The 19,729-nt window shown below is 38.3% G+C and overlaps 1 protein-coding gene across 4 annotated transcripts in view; it reads right to left on the bottom strand.

Moving 5' to 3' along the window:
• Positions 1 to 19,729, bottom strand: part of GRAMD2A (GRAM domain containing 2A) — a 79,857-nt gene that overhangs the window by 21,562 nt on the left and 38,566 nt on the right. For 3 of the 4 annotated variants that reach the window (XM_027859165.1, XM_027859138.1, XM_027859157.1), the window contains exons 2-3: positions 14,072 to 14,203; positions 812 to 925 (exon numbers count right to left, since the gene is read on the bottom strand). In XM_027859165.1, coding sequence (XP_027714966.1) covers positions 812 to 915 — 104 coding nt within the window. In that variant the 5' untranslated portion in view covers positions 916 to 925; positions 14,072 to 14,203. Of the gene's footprint in view, positions 1 to 811; positions 926 to 14,071; positions 14,204 to 16,153; positions 16,239 to 19,729 lie in introns of those variants that run through there. The other variant, XM_027859147.1, reaches the window with a different exon arrangement.

Genomic DNA, 19,729 nt, shown 5'->3' with positions numbered 1-19,729 from the left:
ACCCGTTGACTTCTCTCACAAGTCCATGTTTCCTCAGGCCCCAGTCTGCTCCCCCATTCTGCCTTGGCTATGCTCTAGAGATCCAGGACAGCTTCTCTGAAGATAAAAGTTATTCTCTGGGTATGAGTATGAGTGCAGGGGAGCATGACTAATTTGAATATTCAAGGATTCTTGGGCCATCTTCAGTAAGTTCCTCCCAGCACTGCTAAGTGCATCGCTCTCAGGAAGGCTAAAGGCCTCAAGCCCCACTTTGTCCTCATTGAAGTTCCTGCCAGTCTCAAACATTTCTCCATTTCTTTGTCCATCAGGCAACCTGGGGATAAGCTCAAGGCCTGGGAATGTCAATCATGGGGAATGAGTAGAGTCAAGGGGGAGGGATGATGGGTTGGGAGTAGGCAAGAAACTCACAGTTCAGAAGGGCAAGACTGTGAGGACCCTAGGAGCTCAACCAGGGCCATGAGCCAGCCAGATCAGAAATGTTCTGCTCCCAGATGCTGCTCGGCTCAAAGTGAAAGTCATCTGCCAGAGACAGCCTGAGGCTAGGCTGGAAAAGGAAGCCAGCAGGAGATAGATGCAGGTGTTGAAACCCAGTCCTTTGTACTCCCCAAGAAGTGTGTGGGAAAGAGGAAAGTGCTGAGAAGTCTTTCAGGTAAAGGAGGGAAGGGAAGGGTACTTCAGATGGCCTTTTAGCAAGCCCTTCAAATTTCAAGGCTAGCCTTTGAGGAAGGAGGAAGTAATTCCCAAAATGCTGTTGGGAAATGCTCTTCCAAGTATGTCCTCAGGGAATTTGTGTTTGGGTAGAAGTGCTCACCTCTCCTCCAGGGTCTCCAGTAAGGGGCTCCTTTCCTTTGGAGATTCCTCCAACTTCTCCAGTTGGACCACTGGGATCTTCAAAGCAACTGTTTTTTCATGCATCTGTTTGGAGCTGTAGAAGGCCCAGAAAGCCATGCAGAGACACAAAAAGGCAGACACACAAACCCAGACCATTAGAAGAAGGTGGGTCTGCACTCCTCACAGAGAGTGGAGCCTAAGGCTCAGCCTTCATCAACCCAATCTCAATGTAGGTTCTTACTCTATAGGAAGGGTTAGAGAAGTAGCTTGGGGGTAGTTATGTACCAGCAGCTGCTGCAGAGCTTAGAAATCTTCAAAGGATGACCTACATATTTTGTAAAAGTCATTAAACTGTGCATACTTTATGACCATATCACTTGTGGGGCAGCTAGGTGGTGTGGCACAGTGGATAGAGCACTGGGCTTGGAGTCAGTAAGACCCGAGTTCAAATCTGGCTTCAGACACTTAGCAGTATGACCTAGGCCTGAGACATTTACTAGCGGTATGACTCTGAGCAAATCACTTAACCTCTGTTTGCCTTAATCCACTGGAGAAAATAATGGCAAACTGCTCCAACATATTTGCCAAGAAAACCCCAAATGGGGTCACAGAGAGTGGGACATGACTGAACAATGACAAAAAACAACAACAAATGCCACTACTAAGCCATAACCCAAAGAGAGCAAAGAAGGAGGAAAAGGACCTACATACATAAAAATATTTATAACAGTTTTTCTTGTAGTAGACTCAATTGGAAACTAAAAAAGACCCACCTATGGAGGAATAGCTAAACAAATTATGATATATGAATATAATGGAATTTGTGCTCTAAGGCATGGCAAAATGGATAGTTTCAGAGAAAACTGGGAAAACTTCTGAACTGATGCAGAGTGAAGTAAGTAGAATTAGGAAAACAATTTAGATCATGACAATGACATTCTAGAGAAAAGCAGCTTTGAAAGACTTTCAAACTCGGATCAATCCATTGATAAATCACAAGTCCAGAGGCCCCAGGATGAAATATGCCACCCACCTTATGCCAGAGAGATGATAGACTTAAAATGCAGAATGAGAGGTATACTTTTAATATGACCAACATGGGAATTTGTTTTGCTGAAATATGTGTATGTGCACATATGTGTATTTATGTATGTATATATACATACACACATATATAATTATATATACACATATGTATTTGTATGTATGCTATGAGGGTTTCATTTTCTAATTTTTTTAATAGAAAAAAAGGAAAGAATGCCTGACCTGTTATACGTTCAAGAGAGCCAGAATACACACACGCACACACACACACTCTTGCCTGCTGTCTCATGCTGATGGATGTTTTTAAAAAATAAAAACAAAAATTAAAAATCCTAACCAAAATATGATACATCTATAAAAACCAGCAATCAACTTATGTGATAAAATGCTACCCAAGCATGCCAAATACTGGCTGCTTAACAACTCTCTCCAGAGGTTAACCTGGACTTCCCTTAGGCAGTTTAATGGGTCCTTTACTAGGAAAAGGAAATCTTTCAGCCACCTCCACAAGGAAGAGGAATCCATGATACTAACCAGGTTCAAAAGAAGAAGAGGAGTTCAGAGTTTGTCCTTTCTTAAGCTTGGCCCTGTGGCATAGGTGAGTGTAAAACAACAATCCTCTCTACTTTCAAGGGAAATTGTTATTTTTATGATGTGTGATTTCAATGTTGTAAACCAGTAATAACAGGATTCTGGGTGAAAAATCATTCTTCTGGGAGACACATCTAAAGGAGACACATCTAAGTCATCAAAGACTTAGAGGCAATTAGGTGGCCCAGTGAATAGAGCACTGGTCCTAGGGTCAAGAAGACTTGAGTTCAAATCTGGCTTAGACACTTACTAGCTGGGTACTCTGGGCAACGCACTCAGCTTCAGTTTCCTTAATTGTAAGATGGGAATAATAATAGCACTTAACCTTTCAGAATTGTTGTGAGAATCAAATGAGATAATATTTGTAAAGCACTTAGCAGAGTACTTGGCACATAATAGGTGCTTAATAAATGTTTCAACTTGGAACTCAAAATCTTGTGGAAGTGAATGTGGAAATCTAATTGGAAATAAATAAATTGAAAAAAGAAAAGTGAGGAACTATGGGTGCAGAAGAGTGTATATAATACCAAACTCAATGTGATGGTCAGTTTTGCAGAACTGTTTTCTTTTTCTGGCTTTTTCTTCTTTGTTATAAGGGATGGAACTCTGGTAGAGAGAATAGATGAAACATATCAGCATATGTAGGTGATTTAAAAATATCAATAAAGCATTTTCAATAATGATAACAAAAGCTTGTTTCCTTCCTTCCTTCTATCCTTCTTTTCTTTCCTTCCAAAGAAGACCTGGGGTAAATGAGTAGAGCTGGTAACCTGAGTTGCCATTGTACTCAGAGTATGGCAATTACTTGCTTGACACTATGAGCTGTGACTGAGGAGGGCAGAGGTATGAGGAAAACAGAAACTTAGGCTGCTCCACAGGAATCTTGGACTTGGGTACAAGAAGAAACACAAGAGTCTGCTTCTGGATGTGTGATGTGTAATGCACACAGGTTCTAGGGAAGACGGTGGCCACCCTGAAGGCCATTAGAAAAACCAGGGCCAAGCACTAGCCTAAAACAAAAAATGGAAAAGATGAACCTCCACCGAAAATCAGAGCACACCCAGATATAGTTGAGATGAAGAATAGGAATTGTGGTTAAGTGGTTAAGTCAAATGCTACTGGCAAAACCTGTCTAGACTTAGGTTACTTAGATTAAGAAACCTATACTCTGGAAACTCTCTGCTTCTTAATTTCCTTTTGTTTTCCCATGAGATTCCTTTAAATTTTTTTTTTTTGAAAAGTTCCACTTTAAACCCAAAGAACCATGGAGCCAAATAATCTTCTCTTGCCTGCTGTAGGCTAAGATATCTAGGGAAGAGCACATGGTATCTGAAGTGAGTTCTGGTGGTGGCAGTAGCTGTCCCTGGTTCTTTGGACAAAGCAAGTGGAACAGTGACATAGAGAAGAAGCAAGAGCTGGAGGACAGTTATGACTGCTGGTTCTTTTTAATACAGTGATAGCATACTACTATATACCTCAGTACATTAGAAAGAGCACCTAGTTTAGAGTCAAAGACCCAGGTTAAAAAGCAAGCTCTGTCCATTTGTACAATCTTGGGCACAATTTCTCCAAGTTTCAGGTAAACTGGACTAGATGGCTTCTAAAGTCTCTTTTAGCTCTGTGTATGATTCTACAGTGCCTCAGTTTTCCCCATTAGAGATTGATTTCAGTGTATTGAATCTAAGGATTTAGAGTCCAGCCCCAATCAGGCAGCTAGGTGGTGTAGTGGATATAGTGCTGGGCTTGGAATCAGGAAGACTTCTGAGTTCAAGTCCAGCCTCAGACACTTGCTAGCTATGTGACACTGGGCAAGTAACTTAACTCTGCCTCAGTTTCCCCATCTGTAAAATGAGCTAGAGAAGGAAATGGTAAACTACTCCAGTATCTTCTTTTTGTAAATAGTATTTTATTTTTTCCAATTACATGTAAAGATAGTTTTCTATGTTTATTTTTATAAGATTTTATGTTTCAAATTTTTCTTCCCCCCTCCTTCCCATCCCCCTCCTCAAGATAGCAAGCAATTTGATATAGGTAATACGTGTGCAATTGTGTAAACATATTTCCACATTAGTCATGTTGTGAAAGAAGAAACAGAACAAAAGGGAAAAGCCACAAAAAACAAACATACAAAAAAGAAAATAGTATGCTTCAATCTGCATTCAGACTCCATAGTTCTTTCTCTGGATGTGGATAGCATTTTCCATTATGAGTCTTTTGGAATTGTCTTGGATCACTGTATTACTGAGAAGAGCTAAGTTTATCATAGATGATCATCTCACAATGTTATTGTTACTGTGTACAATGTTCTCCTGGTTCTGCTCACTTCACTCAGCATCAGTTCATGTAAGTCGTTCAGGTTTTTCTGAAGTCTGCTTGCTCATCATTTCTTATAGCACAGTAGTATTCCATTACGTTCATATACCACAACTTGTTCATCCTTTCCCTAATTGATGAGCATCCCCCCAATTTCTAATTCTTTGCCACCACAAAAAGAGCTGCTATAAATTTTTTGTACATGTAGGTCCTTTTCTCTTTTTTATGATCTCTTTGGGATACAGACCTAGTAGTTGCATTGGTAGATCAAAGGTATGCACAGTTTGATTGCCTTTTGTGCATAGTTCCAAATTGCTCTCCAGAATGGATGGACCAATTCAGAATTCCACCACCAATGCATTAGTGTCCCAATTTTCCCACATTTTCTCCAACACTTATCATTTTCCTTTCCTGTCATATTAGCCAATTGGATAGGTGTAAGGTGGTACCCCAGAGTTGTTTTAATTTGCATTTCTCTAATAAATAGTGATTTAGAGCATTTTTTTTCATATGACTATGATTAGCTTTGATTTCTTCATCTGAAAACTGTCTGTTCATGTCCTTTGACCACTTGTCAATTGAGGAATGACTTGTATTCTTATAAATTTGACTCAGTTCTCTATATATTTGAGAAATGGGGTCTTCATCAAAAATACTTGCTGTAAAAATTGTTTCCCATCTTTCTGCTTTCCTTCTAATCTTGGTTGCATTGGTTTTGTTTGTGCAAAAACTTCTTAATTTAATGTAATCCAAAATTTTCATTTTGAATTTTATAATGTTCTCTATCTCTTGTTTGGTCATAAATTCTTCCCTTCTCCATAGATCTGACAGATAAACTATTGCTTGCTTTCCTAATTTGCTTATGGTATCACTTTTTATGTCTAAATCATGTACCCATTTTCACCTTATCTTGGTATATGGTAAGATGTTGGTCTATGTCTAGTTTCTGCCATACTATTTTCCCATTTTCCCAGCAGTTTTTGTCAAGTAGTGAGTTCTTATCTCAGAAGCTAGCATCTTTGGGTTTATCAAACAGTAAATGACTATAGTCATTTACTACTGTGTCTTGTATTCCTAACCTATTCCACTGATCCACCACTCTATTTTTTAGCCAATACCAAATTGTTTTGATGATTGCTGCTTTGTAGTATAGCTTTAGATCTGATATGGTTAGGACACCTTCATTTGCATTTTTCCCATTGATTCCCTTGATATTCTTGACATTTTGTTATTATTTTTTCTAGCTCTCTCAAATAATTTTTGGTAGTTTGATTGGTACTGGATAAGTAAATTAATTTAGGTAGAATTGTTATTTTATTATATTAGCTCAACCTACCCATGAACAACTGATATTTTTCAATTGTTTGGATTTGATTTTATTTGTGTGAAAAGTTTTATAATTGTGTTCGTATAGTTCCTGGGTTTGTCTTGGCAAGTAGACTCCCAAATATTTTACATTGTCTACAGTTATTTAAATGGAATTTCTCTTTCTATCTCTTCTTGCTGAGCTTTGTTGGTAATACATAGAAATGCTAATGATTTTATATTTTTATTTTGTATCTTGTAACTTTGCTAAAGTTGTTAATTTTTTCAAGTAGTTTTTTTACTTAATTCTCTAGGATTATCATCTCATCTACAAAGAGTGATAGTTTTGTTTCCTCATTTCCTAACCTAATTCCTTCAATTTCTTTTTCTTCTCTTATTGCTCAAACTAACACATATTGAATAATAGTGGTGATAATGGGCATCCTTGTTTCACCCCCAATCTCACTGGAAAGGCTAGCTTATTCCCATTACAGATAATCTTGCTGATAGTTTTAGATAGATACTACTTATCATTTTAAGGAAAGCTCTATTTATTCCTATACTCCAGTGTTTTATAATAGGAACAGGTGCTGTATTTTGTCAAAAGCTCTTTCCACATTTATTGAGATAATCCGATGATTTCTGTTGGTTTTGTTATTGATATGGTCAGTTATGCTAATAGTTTTCCTAATATTGAATTGGCCCTGCATTGCTGGTATAAATCCCACCTGGATATAGTGTGTTATCCTCATGATGAATTACTGTAATCTTTTTGCTAATATTTTATTTTAAATTTTTGTATCAATATTCTTTAGGGAAATTGGTCTATAATTTTCTTTTTCTGCTTTGGCTCTTCTTGGTTTAGGTATCAGCACCTATTTGTGTCATATAAGGACTTTGGTAGAACTCTTTCTTCACCTATTTTTTTTCCAAATAGTTTATATAGCATTGGAATTAATTGTTCTTTAAATGCCCCCTCCCTTTTCTTTCCCCTTTCCCCTCCAACTCCTCTATAGGGTAAGATAGATTTCTCTATGCTTTTTCCTCTTTGAGCCAAATCTGATGAGAATAAAGTTCAAACAATGCTCGCCCCCTTCCCTTCTTTCTTTCTACTGTAATAGATCTTTCATGCCTCTTCATGTGATATAATTTACACCATTTTGCCTCCTTCTTTCCTCTTCTCCCAGAACAAGCTAAGTATACATCCCATGGAAAGATGATACTTATAACTCTTAAGAACCATATCTCTCTTAGGGTAGTTAGAAGGAAGTATATACTTAGACAGAGGGTGCGGATATAAGTCAACTTTGATGCGATGATGAAAAAAAATTAAGGGGTGAAAAAAAAGATTGTACTGGGAGAAGAGGCCAGTGCTCCATCCACTGTGCTACCTAGCTGCGCCCCAATTCTACTTTTAAAGTAGTTGTTTTTTTCAGTGTATTTTTTCCCATTTGGCCAATTCTATTTTTTAAGGAGTTATTTTCTTCAGTCAGTTTTTGTGCTTTCTTTCCCAAGCTGTTGACTCTTTAAAAATATAATTCTCTTGCATAACTCTCACTCCCCGCCCCCCATTTTTTTCTACTTCTCTTGATTTTTAAAATCCTTTTTGACCTGTTCCAAGAAGACTATTTGGGCTTCAGACCAATTCCCATTCCCCTCTGAGGCTCCACATGTAGGTATTTTGACGTTGTTGTCCTCTTATGAGTCTTTTGTTTTGATCTTCCCTGTTGCCATAGTAGCTTTCTATGGTCAGGGCTCTTTTTTTTTTTTTTTGCTTATTTTTAAAAGTTGAGCTCTGTTCCTGGGGTGGGGGGGTGGGCACTGTCCCAAGCTTCTTGCACTGGGGGCCAGGATCCTGGTCACTGGCTTTTTCCACTGGGGCCTCTGGGGCTGATGGCTTGCCCACTTCACTAGGGTGGCCCAGCCTAGTCAAGACTCTTGTGCCCTGGGTTCCTGGGTTGGCTTGCTGAGCCAGAAACATGGGGCCTTGGTTGCTGATCTGTGCTGTGGCTAAAAGCCTCCTGCTGACTTGCCCAGACACTGCCTGCACTAATCTGTACCCCCCCCCCCTTTTACCCAAATGAGACAAACCTTTCCGAAGTCCTTCTAAGTTATCTTGGATTGGAAAATTGTTTCACTTGATCTTTTTGGTGGATTGTGTCACTCCAGAATTCTTTTAGTGGCTTGATTTAACATTGTTGCCAAGGGAAACTGGGGAGAGCTCAGGCAACTTCCTGGTTTCTGTCTTCCATCCTGACTCCCTCCTCCAGTATCTTTGCCAAGAAGACCCCAAATAGGGTCATGAAGAGTCATACATGACTGAAAACGACTGAACAACAGCAACAACAATCCAATAATTTAAATCTTTGTCAGGAAATCAAAGAACTTGCAATGGAAGGGACCAGAGATGCTATTTAGTCCAGACCATACCCAAATAAGAATCTCTTTTAACACATACCTAAGGAATATTCACTCAGTCCTTGCTTGAATGGGCTCCTAAGGCAGTCCATCCCACTTCTGGGTAGTTCTATAGTTAGGAAATTTTTCTCTGAATCAAACCTAAATTTGCTTCTTTGTGACTCCCAGCCATTATTTCTCATTCTGCCTCTAAACCTAAGGAGAACTAGCCAAATTCCTCTTCCACATGATCATTTTTTAAATTCTATTGAACATAGCTATGATGTTACTTTTAAGTCTTCTCTTCTCCAAATTAAATATCACCAGTTCCTTCAACCAGTCCTCATGTAGCAAAATCTCAAGGACCTTCCTTCACCATCCTGGTTGTCCATCTCTGAACTTTCTTTAACTTACAGTGTTCTTCTTGAAATGGGACACCCAGAAAAGTACACAATATACAAGTGTAGTGTGACCATAGCAAATTATGCTAGAACTGTCACCTCTGTAATTCTAGACAATAGGACTCCACTAATTGAACTTAGCTTTTTTTAGTTGTCATATAATACAATCAGGAGAGGCAGTCTGCTATAATGGAGAGACAACTAGACTCAAAGCTAGGAAGATCTGAGATGAAATCTTATTTCTGACACATCCTAGCAATGTGTTCTAACAAATCTCTTGACCTCTCAGTGTTCTAGCAATCCTTTATGACAATAAGTTGCAGAGAAGGTGCCAATGCCAACCTGCTCTGGTAGAGGGAGCTTCTTCTCCCAGAATTCCTAATATAAATAAATCTCAAGTCCATTCCTTGTCACTATGCCTATCACATTGTTAGTACACTAAAAATCCCAAGGTCATTCTTAGACCTCTGTCCTATACTTCGGTAGTTGAATATTTGAGCCCAAGTATAAGACTTTTTTATATTTATCCCTTTTGTTTTTCACCTTGTTAGAATTGACCCAATGTTCTAGCCTGTCAACATTTTTTTGGTACCTGATTTTGTCATTCAGTATATTAGCTGTCCCTCCTAGCATTGTTATCTGCAAATTTGACAAACATGACATTTATGTCTATGTAAGTCATTGAAAGTAATGTAGAACAGCATAGGCCAAACACAGATCCCCGAGACACTCTGCTAGAAATTTCCTTCCATGATAACATTGGCCCATTAATGACTACTCTTTGAGCATGACCATTCAACCAGTTCAGAATTTGCCTAACTGTTCTATCATCTAGCCCTCAGCTTTCTATTTTATCAAATGCCTTGCTAAAACTAAGTAAACTCACAACATGAATAATATGGAAATGTTTTACATGATTGCACATGTATAACCTGTATAAAATTGCTTACTGTCTCAGGGAGGAAGGAGGAAAGGGCAGAAGGGAGAGAATTTGGAACTCAAATTTTTAAAAAACAAATAATAAAAATTGGTTTTACATGCAATTGGGAAAAAAGTCTAAGTAAACTAAGTAAACTATTTCTATAGCTATAGCAAAAATGATTTCCCTTTATCTGCTTAGTAAACCTGTCAAAAAAGGAAATTGGGTTTGTCTGGTATGACCTGTTCTTGATGAAGTCATACTGCCTCTCTATGATCAACACTCTTTTTTCCCTCGATGTCCACCAAGTATTCTTTTGCTGATACACTCTAGAATTTTTCCAAGTATCTAAGTCAAGGTCACTGGCCTATAATTTCCTTGCTCCATTCTTCTCCCTCTTTTGAAAGCTGGAACAATATTTGTCCTTCTCCCAGACTTACAGAACCAGTGCTACTCTAGCCATACCAGGCCTGGAGTCTCAGACATGACCCTGAGAGGTCACCTTTTCTGACATCCTGCCTGATGAATTAATCCTTCCTATATGATCCTAACAAGTAATCAGTCATCTTACCAAACAAAAACAAAACAAAACAAAAAAACAAAAACCAAAACAAACAACTTCTTCCTGACTTCTGCTCCTCCAGCTCACTACTGGCTTGCATAAGCTGTTCTGAAACCCACCAATAACTACAGCACATGCGAAAGAAGCCAGAACAAAAGATAGAAGATGAACCGATGGAGAAGGGGAAGGAGGGAATGGTAAAAGAGATATATTTTGGCAACAGATTTATCTTCCTAATTGTACTGAACTCAAACTGTTCTGTAGTACAATTAATCTGTTTCTCCTGCACTGACTGATTGCAGGGCCTGGGGAATATGCCAAGATTTAGGGGAAACCAGACTGAAATTTAACCACTAAATAGGTAATCCACTTGCAGATCAAATCCTAGAATACCATAGCTGAAAGAAACTTACAGATCATCTAGTGTAATCCATACTGGGAAACTGAGTCACATGTATGAGTCCTGAATCTCAATCCAATTGACCAATTCCCCACAATCTCAAAGATTAACCAGTCCACCATTAATGGCACCTTTGGACTTAGCCCTGCCTCAGAATTTAACTCCTGGTTTATATTTCTTCCTTATGCTTCCCCCTCCAACCACTCTTGTATTTTAAGGAGGATACAGCTTTTGATTTATGACTCTAGCTTTGTAAGGCCTAAAAACACCTTACATGAATCCTTCTGAGACTGAGATCAGTACTTAGTCTATGATTTCTATACATGCATACATATGTGTGTATATATGTATACACACACACACACACATATATATATATATATATATATATATAATTCTTTCACTAATGTGGATCATAACCCCTCTAGACCTTTTGTGCAATTCTTGCCCATGTTTCCCTATAAATCCTAATAGAAGAACTACCTAAACCTCAAGAGGCCTTTTTCTTTTCTTTTAGAGTCTTAGGGATACGAATGTACCCTCTGAGCCACACATTGTTGTCTTTTGTTATGACTCTATAACTGGTATATTTCTTCCCAGTCATACTCAATCATATCTTTGATGCCTCTTCCTGTTCATAAGTTGTCCCTGGTAATATGCTGTAGTTGGCTTGTGCTGATGTGTATCTTTCCATTTTCCTTATGGTTATTTTCAGTCTTAATTCTTTTGAGATGGGGTGTTTTGTGGTATGCCATTGAATGACATTATTGGAAGAATGCTGGTGCTAAAGGGGTTGTTTTTTTCTGCAGCAAACAATTTGGGAACATTTAAAACGCTGTGTAAATTCTTGTACTCAGTTCAGAGCCTAGATCCATTGTTCATCTCTATAGTGGCTCTTCAAAATACACACATAGGTGGGCTAATTTGAAAGCAGCATGTTGTAGCTTGGACAAGATGCTTTTTTGGGTCCGCTTTGTGTTTTCATCATGGAAGACTATATTGATCTCTTTCTCATTGTTGTAAATGTAAATGTCAGTAAAAAAGGCTTCATAGTGTTTCAAGGCTGTGTATACTTTTTAATATCACCATCAGTAGAGAATTCTTAAAAATATAGTATTTTGTTCTACCAAAGCAACCACTTTCTTAAAGTCATAAAACATAGCAGGAGATCTATTTTTTTATTTGGTCTAGAACCTTGATTTTATCGATATAGGTAATTCTCAATGAGGAAACTCAATGAGGTAATGCAAATCTACAACTCTTTTGCAACTCGTAACCTTCTGAGTGTTGCCTGGGAGCCCTGAGAAGTTAGGTGTCTTCCCTGGGATCATACAGCCAGTATGTGTCAGAAGCATGATTTGAACCTGGGTCTTCCTGCCTCTCAGGTTGGCTCTGCCTATCACACCATGCTATCTCTCAGTGGGCTCTTTCTTTCTATTTCCACATTCTTTCTATTTCTCACAAAAGGTCACTATAAAGATGTAGTCTGTTGTAGAAAACTACCAGCAAAAGACTGTTTCTATTTCTTATGTTTTCATTGAAAGCATACTTGATACATTCCTAGACAATTTCCATTTCTCATTTTATAGAGATTTAAGAGCAGGCATATGGAGTGATAATTGCTAATATCTTCCCAGATCCCATTTTTTTGGATAAAGCATGATCAACTTTTATATTCAAGTCAAACTAACAAGCATTTATTAAGTGCTTGCTATATGTTAAGTAACTGGAAGTAACCAAGTATCAAAATAAGTATTGACTTCTTGGGAGGATCTTAACAAGCTCTTCATAAAACTCTATTTCTTCATCTTCACCAATGGACATTAGCTTATAATTCTAGCTATGGTGATGGTGATGATGATGATAATGATGATAATGATGATGGTCTATTAGCTTATGCTTACCATGAATACTTAGAGCCACAATGACCTATTAACTTTTTTTTCAAATTCAGCTATTTGAATAATAGTAAATAATATTACAGAATTAGCTTCCATTTCCAGTGAAATACATTCCTTTGATATTACACTTAACTTTTTAAAAATCTTATTTTTATTGATGTCATTTGTTTTTTAATATCACCTTCATTTCCAATTATATCCCTTGCCTATTCCCTATACAACCGGCCATCCCTTATAAAAAGGTTTTTAAAAAGAAAGATGAAAAGCAATTCAGGAAAATTAATCAACACATCAATTATATCTGACAGAATATGTCATATTCCACACCCATAGTCCCCAACTTTTACAAAGAAAGAGGGAAGTTTCTGAACTCTTTTTCAGGGCCAAACTTGATCATTATAATTACACAGTGTTCAGGGGTTTTTGTTGTCATTGTTATTGTTCAATTTCCTCTTACATTGTTGTACTTATTGTGTATGTTGTTTTACTGCCTCTGCTTATTTCTCTTGGTATCTGTTCATGTAAGTCTTTTCATGCATCTTTGAATCCTTCATATTTGTTGTTTTATATGGTGCAGTAAAATTATGTTACGTTCATGTACCACAGTTTGTTTAGCTGTTGCCCAATTGATGATCATGTTTTTTTCCCCAGTTCTTTGCTATCCCCAAAACAGTGCTGCTATAAATAATGTGGTGTATATGGGAGCTTTCTTTCTGTCTTTAACTACCTTGGAATATATGTCTGTGTCAAAGGACCTGAATATTTTACTTACTCTTTTAACACAAGTCCAAATTACTGTCTGGAAATGTTGGCTCAATTCACAGCTCTGCCAATAGCATATATGTATGCTTGTCTTTTCACAGCCTGTCCAATATTGACTATTTTCATCTTTTGTCATCTTTGCCAACTTGCTTCATCATGAGACAAAACCCAGAGTTGTTTTGATGCATCTGTCTTATTTAGTGATGATTTGGAGTGTATGGTTTTTAATAGTTCGCAATTCTTTTGAGAACTACTGGTTCATATCCTTTGATCTCTTATCCAGTCCAATAGCTCTTGGACTGATAATTCTTTTTTTTTTTTTTGCTTCTGTGTACATGATGAAACAAAGTCTAATAGCTCCTTTATTAACCTCCCCAAGGACAGTTACCCTTCTATCTGGAACTTCAACCAAAAGTAGGTCACTTTATTGGTCTTTGGACAAAAGTCTGATACTGAGAAAACCAACACTTAAATCAATAAATGTAGATGGTTTAAGAATTGTGTGATTCTTAGCACCCTCTACCCTATTTTTTCCACTGTTATCACTGTAGAAGCAAAAGAGGGCTACATGTAGGTCATTTTGTGTTTTTATCTGTTTCCTGGGTTATTGTGGTAAGTAATAATAATGACGATAATGATAATTACCTGGTGGCCAACCTTCTAATGATGAACCTTTTTCACACTGGGAGGTTCTGGCGAGCACTTAGAGCCTGGGATTAGTCTTCCCAAACTGTAAACTTGGAAATGGAAGTTCATTGAGAGCATTTCAGGATGCTTCTGTTGGCAGAAAAAAAAATTGGTCTTTGTGTGGGCAATTCAATTCAGTTTAACAAATATTATCTAGAACCTCGGACAGTGAGCAGTTTAGCTTCCTTTTGCCTCACTCTGAAAAATGTGGCAATCTTAGCCCTTTCTTTAAAGGAATATGGTATTTTCCTCATCTCTATTATATAGAAAATACACTAGATTCGGAATCAGAAGGGATTTGAATTCCAGCTTCAATGCTTACTTTGTAATTAAGGGCCAATCATAACTTCTCTGATATCTAGTTTTCTCAAGTGTAAAATGAAGATAATGATAATTTTACCATTGACTTCATCTTAAAGTTCAACATAAATAGCACTATGTAAATAAATAGTAATAGATTATCAAAGCACTTTATGTGGTTTAACCTAAAGATCATTGCCTCCTTTGGATTTGTTGTTCCCTATCACTCTTAAGCTGTTACTATCTCTAGTTCAGGCTCAGCCTCCCTGGGGTTGAGTAGGTCATCCAGGTGGCCTTCAGGGACAGGCTATACTCACTGTATTTGTACGTCTTCATGTTGAAAATAAAAGCAAAGTGTTTCAAGGAAGCCAAGGACATGTTCCCATAAATGTCTCATTATAGGCCTTAGAGAGGGTGCTTGTTGGTACATCTGACTTGTAAAAAAGACCAACTCCCAACTGTCAAGAAGCCCAGTAGCCCAGCAGCCCAGCAGGGAAATTCTTATCTGTAAGGCCATAAAGCCATAAATCCTTGCCATATAAAAAACATCACAAAGCTGTGTCTTTTGGTGGGGAGGGGATCTGAGCTATGATGGGAAATAGAATTTGAAAGCAATATCTTTCAGGAGGGGCCCACTCTTCAGGAAGTGAAGGAGAAGAAATCCCTCAGAGCATCAGGGCTGTCCTCAGAAAGGGCAATAAGACATCTAAAACCTAATGAAACCAGGAAATGTCTTGTAAAACATAATATAGGTATATCATAGCATGGGCTACTCTGGACCAGGGTGTATATAAGATGATTCCGCCTTGGTGGATTCCAGCTCTGGATTTTTGGCCTGGGATATACAAGTCATTCTTGGGGTTTTCATGGAGACTCCGTAGGGCTCAGTTCTTACCTGTGCTCCTTGTGTCAATGATCACATGTACCCCAAAGTGGAGAAAAGAAAGGAATGGAACAGAAAGCCTATTCCTATGGGACCCACTGAGTTTCAGAGAATTCCAAGGCAAAATAAGATTTTCTACCCTACCCCAGGAAAGTGGGGAACAAGATTCCAAGCCTCATTGTTGTAATAGTAATTCTTTTTATTACCAGAGGAAAGGCTGAGAGAATGGAGCCATGTAGTATGCTCACATTGAGACTGGGAATCTTCTTTGGGACAGATACTTATGATAGAATTATTGTTTGGCTGGAAGGCCAGGCCCCAGAAAAGGTCATACACAAATGCTGGTGGGACTGTGGGAAAACAGGTACACTAATGCACTGTTGATGGAGCTTGAACTGGTCCAATTATTCTGGAAAGTAATTTGGAACTATGCCCCAAAAGCTTTTAAACCGTGCATCCCTTTGACCTAGCAATTCCACTGCTAGGTCTATACCCCAAAGGGATCAAAGAAAGAGAAAAAGGGCCCATTTATACAAAAATAATTATAGCAGTTCTATTCGTGGTGGCAAAGAATTGGAAACTGAGGGGTGCCCATCAAATTGGGAAAGGTTGAACAAGTTAAAGTATATAAATGTGATGGAATACTATTGTGCTATAAGAAATAATGAAGGGGATAGTTTCAGAAAAACATGGGAAGATTTGTATGAGTTGATCCAAAGTGAAGTGAGCAAAACTAAGAGAACAATTTATACAATAACAACAATATTGTAAAAATAAACCACTTCAACTTTGAAACTCTAATCAACACAATGACCTAACATAATTTCAAAGGACTTAAGATAAAACACGTTATTCACCTCCAGGCAGAGAGCTGATAGACTGAAGAGTGAAGATTGAAGCATGTTTTCTTCCTTCCTTCCTTCCTTCCTTCCTTCTTTCCTTTCTTTCTTCTTTCCTTAACATGGCTAATGCAGGAATTTGTTTTGCTTGATTATACATATTTGTAACGGGTTTTGTTTTTCTTGCCTTCTCAATGAGTGGGAGAAGAGGTAGGAGGGAGAAAAATTAAAACTTGAAATTCTTTAAGAATTGAATTTTTTGTTTTAAAAAAGAATAAAGTAGACCAGGAATCACTGGAATGCAGTATCCTGGGTGCCTACTGTATTTTCCACCTCAGGGAAAGTGCATCCTGATTAGCTCCTGTGGCTAGGGTTTTTTTGTTTTGTTTTGTTTTGTTTTTTAGTGTGCCCTTGAGATAGTGTGGTCTGTGCAGGCCCCAATATAAACAGGCAGGGTTATTGTGTGGCTGCCAAGCCAGGCACTGTGGCAGAGGATTAGTTTGGGAGGGGCAGGAGGATGGGGGACCTGCCACTCATCACCTAAGATTAAAATGCTTGAGAGCCAACTACCCTCAGTACTCAGGCCCAGAAAATTGGCCACATTTTTTCACAAGGCTGGAAAAGCAAGGAAAAGGAACATTTGCCAGTGACAATAAATAGGAATATTAATGTATCTCAGTAGATAAGGAAGAAACTTGGGACTTGGGAGTTGCAAACACTACACTATGCTCAGTAGTGGAACTTGGGCAAGCCACAAACTTCTCTTTACTCAAATAATGTCATGTAATCATAGAATGTCAGAGTTGAGGAAGGGCCTTGGAGATATTCTAGTCCATTAATACCTTATTTTTCACTCTTCTTTAATATACTACTAAGCCTTTCATAAGCAGGATGTTGGGCCACAGAGAAAAAGACAGCATTTATGTACCTTGATGACACCTAGAGGAGACAACACCCATACAGACAAGAAAGGATCTACTTTCCTCATAATGTAAGGATAAAATAATAGATTAAACATTTCAGGTAAAGTTTAAACTGCCATATAGATAAAGGGGGTTATAATGATTAAGTATTGATGGTGGGGTACAGATAGAAGGTCTAACGTCAGAGGACTAGAACAGTGTGAATTGGGTAGTCAGAGAAGGCTTCGTGAAGAAGGTAATAGCTGATATGGACCCTGAAGAGCGATAGTCGTGGTGTCAAACGATGTTAGATGTGAAAGAAATATTAGAGATCTAATCTAACAAACCCTTTCATTTTACAGATGAAGAAACAAGGGCCAGAAAAATGACTTTTCCAAGGATTTTCACCTTGATAACACCTCACTTCCAGTGAGGGTAAAGAATGGAGGCTAAAGGAAAGGAAAAATACCGGACCACTGAGCAAATAGTAAAGTTGAAAATAATCTGGTGTAATTAATATTGGAGTCAGGAGAATTGGGTTCAAGTCCACATTCACAGGATCATAGCTGTAGAGCTGGAAGGAATTCTAGTCCAACCCTTCTCATTTCACACATGAGAAACTGAGGCCCAGAAGGTTGAGTTGTCCAAAGTCGCAGATGTGGAATTTGAACTCAGGCCCTCTGACTCCACAGCCAAGGTTCTTTCTGTCGTACCATTTTGACACTTACTCTTTAGGCCTCTATAAATCACTTAACCTTTCGAATCTCAGTTTCCTTCTCTGTATAAAATGGAGATATCTCATACAACTGTTGAGAGGAAAGCATTTCACAAAGTGTAAAGTGCTAAAGCAATGTAAACCACTATTATTAGTAATACTCTGCTAACTTGCTGATCACTAATAGACATTAAGATGACAGTCAAATGTTATTAACTGAAGCCCTTTGAATCAAATCGTTAGTACAGTGGCTTAGGGCAAGTTTTCCTTTGCTCTTTCCGTGAATGTTTTGTTCAGTAAATTAATAGTATTAACAAGATTCAATTCAATTCAGCTAGTAATTGTGAATTGCTTCCACTGTGATGAACACCGATGGTACAATGACAAAAATAGTCCCTGCCCTCAAGAAGCCTACGTTCTACTGAGACTGCAGTGGAAGGACCTAGAAAGAGAACAGACAACTTGAGAACTAACTCTTTTCAAATACCTTCAGATACTTTAGAAGTACTTACTGGCATACAATGAAGAGATTAATTATATAGGAAGACCAAAGAGATATCGGGCTGCAGTTTGTTGCTGGGATGGGGTATAGGTCACCATCTTTTCCCACTAGCCTAGGCCCTGTGATTTGCATAGAACAGAGAACATGATGGGAAAAGGTTGAAATCAGTTCCCTTACCACAGTTTTGCTTTTCTCTTTTTCTGTTTAAATAGAACCCTGGGAATATTTACTTAAGCAAGGAAGCAGGGGTGGGGAAAGAAAGGGCATCAATAGAACTAAGAACTAAAATGGGTTTCTGGCCATATGTTAGATGAGTCCTGAACTGAGGGAGTTTGAAAGGATGCTACCAGAGAACCAAGATTCCAGGAGTAGACATGAACCTAACGTGGGCATTTCCTACCTGCTGTAAATAGTCTGCCTTGGGAAAATGATTCATAGCTCTTAGCTAAAAGAGATGTAACTATCCTTTGACTCTCTGCCATTTGCTTGTATTTTTCCTAGGTCTATACTCTGAGACCAAGCAAAACAAATATAATCCTTCTACATGACAGCCCTTCAAATAATATCATGTCTTTCTCACTCCCAACAGTTAGGGCACGGTCCCAAGTCCCTTCTGGGCACATTCTAATTTGTCAATGTCCTTTCTAAAATGTGGTCATCAGAACTGTGCACAGTGTCTTAGATGTGACTTGACTAGGGCACAATACAGTAGGACCATGACCTTCCTTTTCCTGGACACTAGATTTCTAATTTAATATTGTCTAAATTCAACTTAAATTTTTTAGCTGCTGTGTTTTTCTGCTGTTTCATCCTGAGCTTGAAGTTTACCACTAAACCTCCAAGTCTTTTTCAAGTGGACTGTCGTTTAATCTTGTTTCCTCAAACCTATATTCCCAAAGTTGATTTTGTTTTGTTTTGTTTTTTTGTTTTTAGGCAATTGGGGTTAAGTGACCTGCCCAGGGTCACACAGCTAGTAAGTGTTATGTGTCTGAGGCCAGATTTGAACTCAGGTCCTCCTGACTTCAGGGCTGGTGCTCTATCCACTGCGCCACCTAGCTGCCCTCCCAAAGGTGATTTTTAAAAACTGAATTGTAAGACTTTATATTTTCATTTCACTTAGGTGACATGAATTCCTCTCCCCATACCCTGAGATCTGCACATTTCCCAGCTACTACCCAGTTTGGTACTGGTGTTGTTGTTCAGTCATTTTCATTGTCTGACTCTTTGTGACCCCATTTGGGGTTTCCTTGGCAAAGATACTGGAGTGGTTTGCCATTTCCTTCTCCAGTTCATTTTACAGATTAGGAAACGAAGGCAAACAGGGTTAAGGGTAGGTCACACAACTAGTAAGTGTCTGATGCTGGATTTGAACTCAGGAAGATGAGTGTTCCCAGTTGCTATTCCTGGTTTGGTGTCAGAAGGGTCACAATGGCAGCTCTATGAGAAGAGGCACAAAGCTGCCTCCTCTGAAGTAA

Source organism: Vombatus ursinus, unplaced genomic scaffold (assembly GCF_900497805.2).
Source record: "Vombatus ursinus unplaced genomic scaffold, bare-nosed wombat genome assembly UNPS02000749.1, whole genome shotgun sequence".
Classification (NCBI taxonomy): Eukaryota; Metazoa; Chordata; class Mammalia; order Diprotodontia; family Vombatidae; genus Vombatus; species Vombatus ursinus.
The sequence above is the reverse complement of the archived record's forward strand: the minus strand, read 5'-3'. Positions and strand labels throughout refer to the sequence as shown.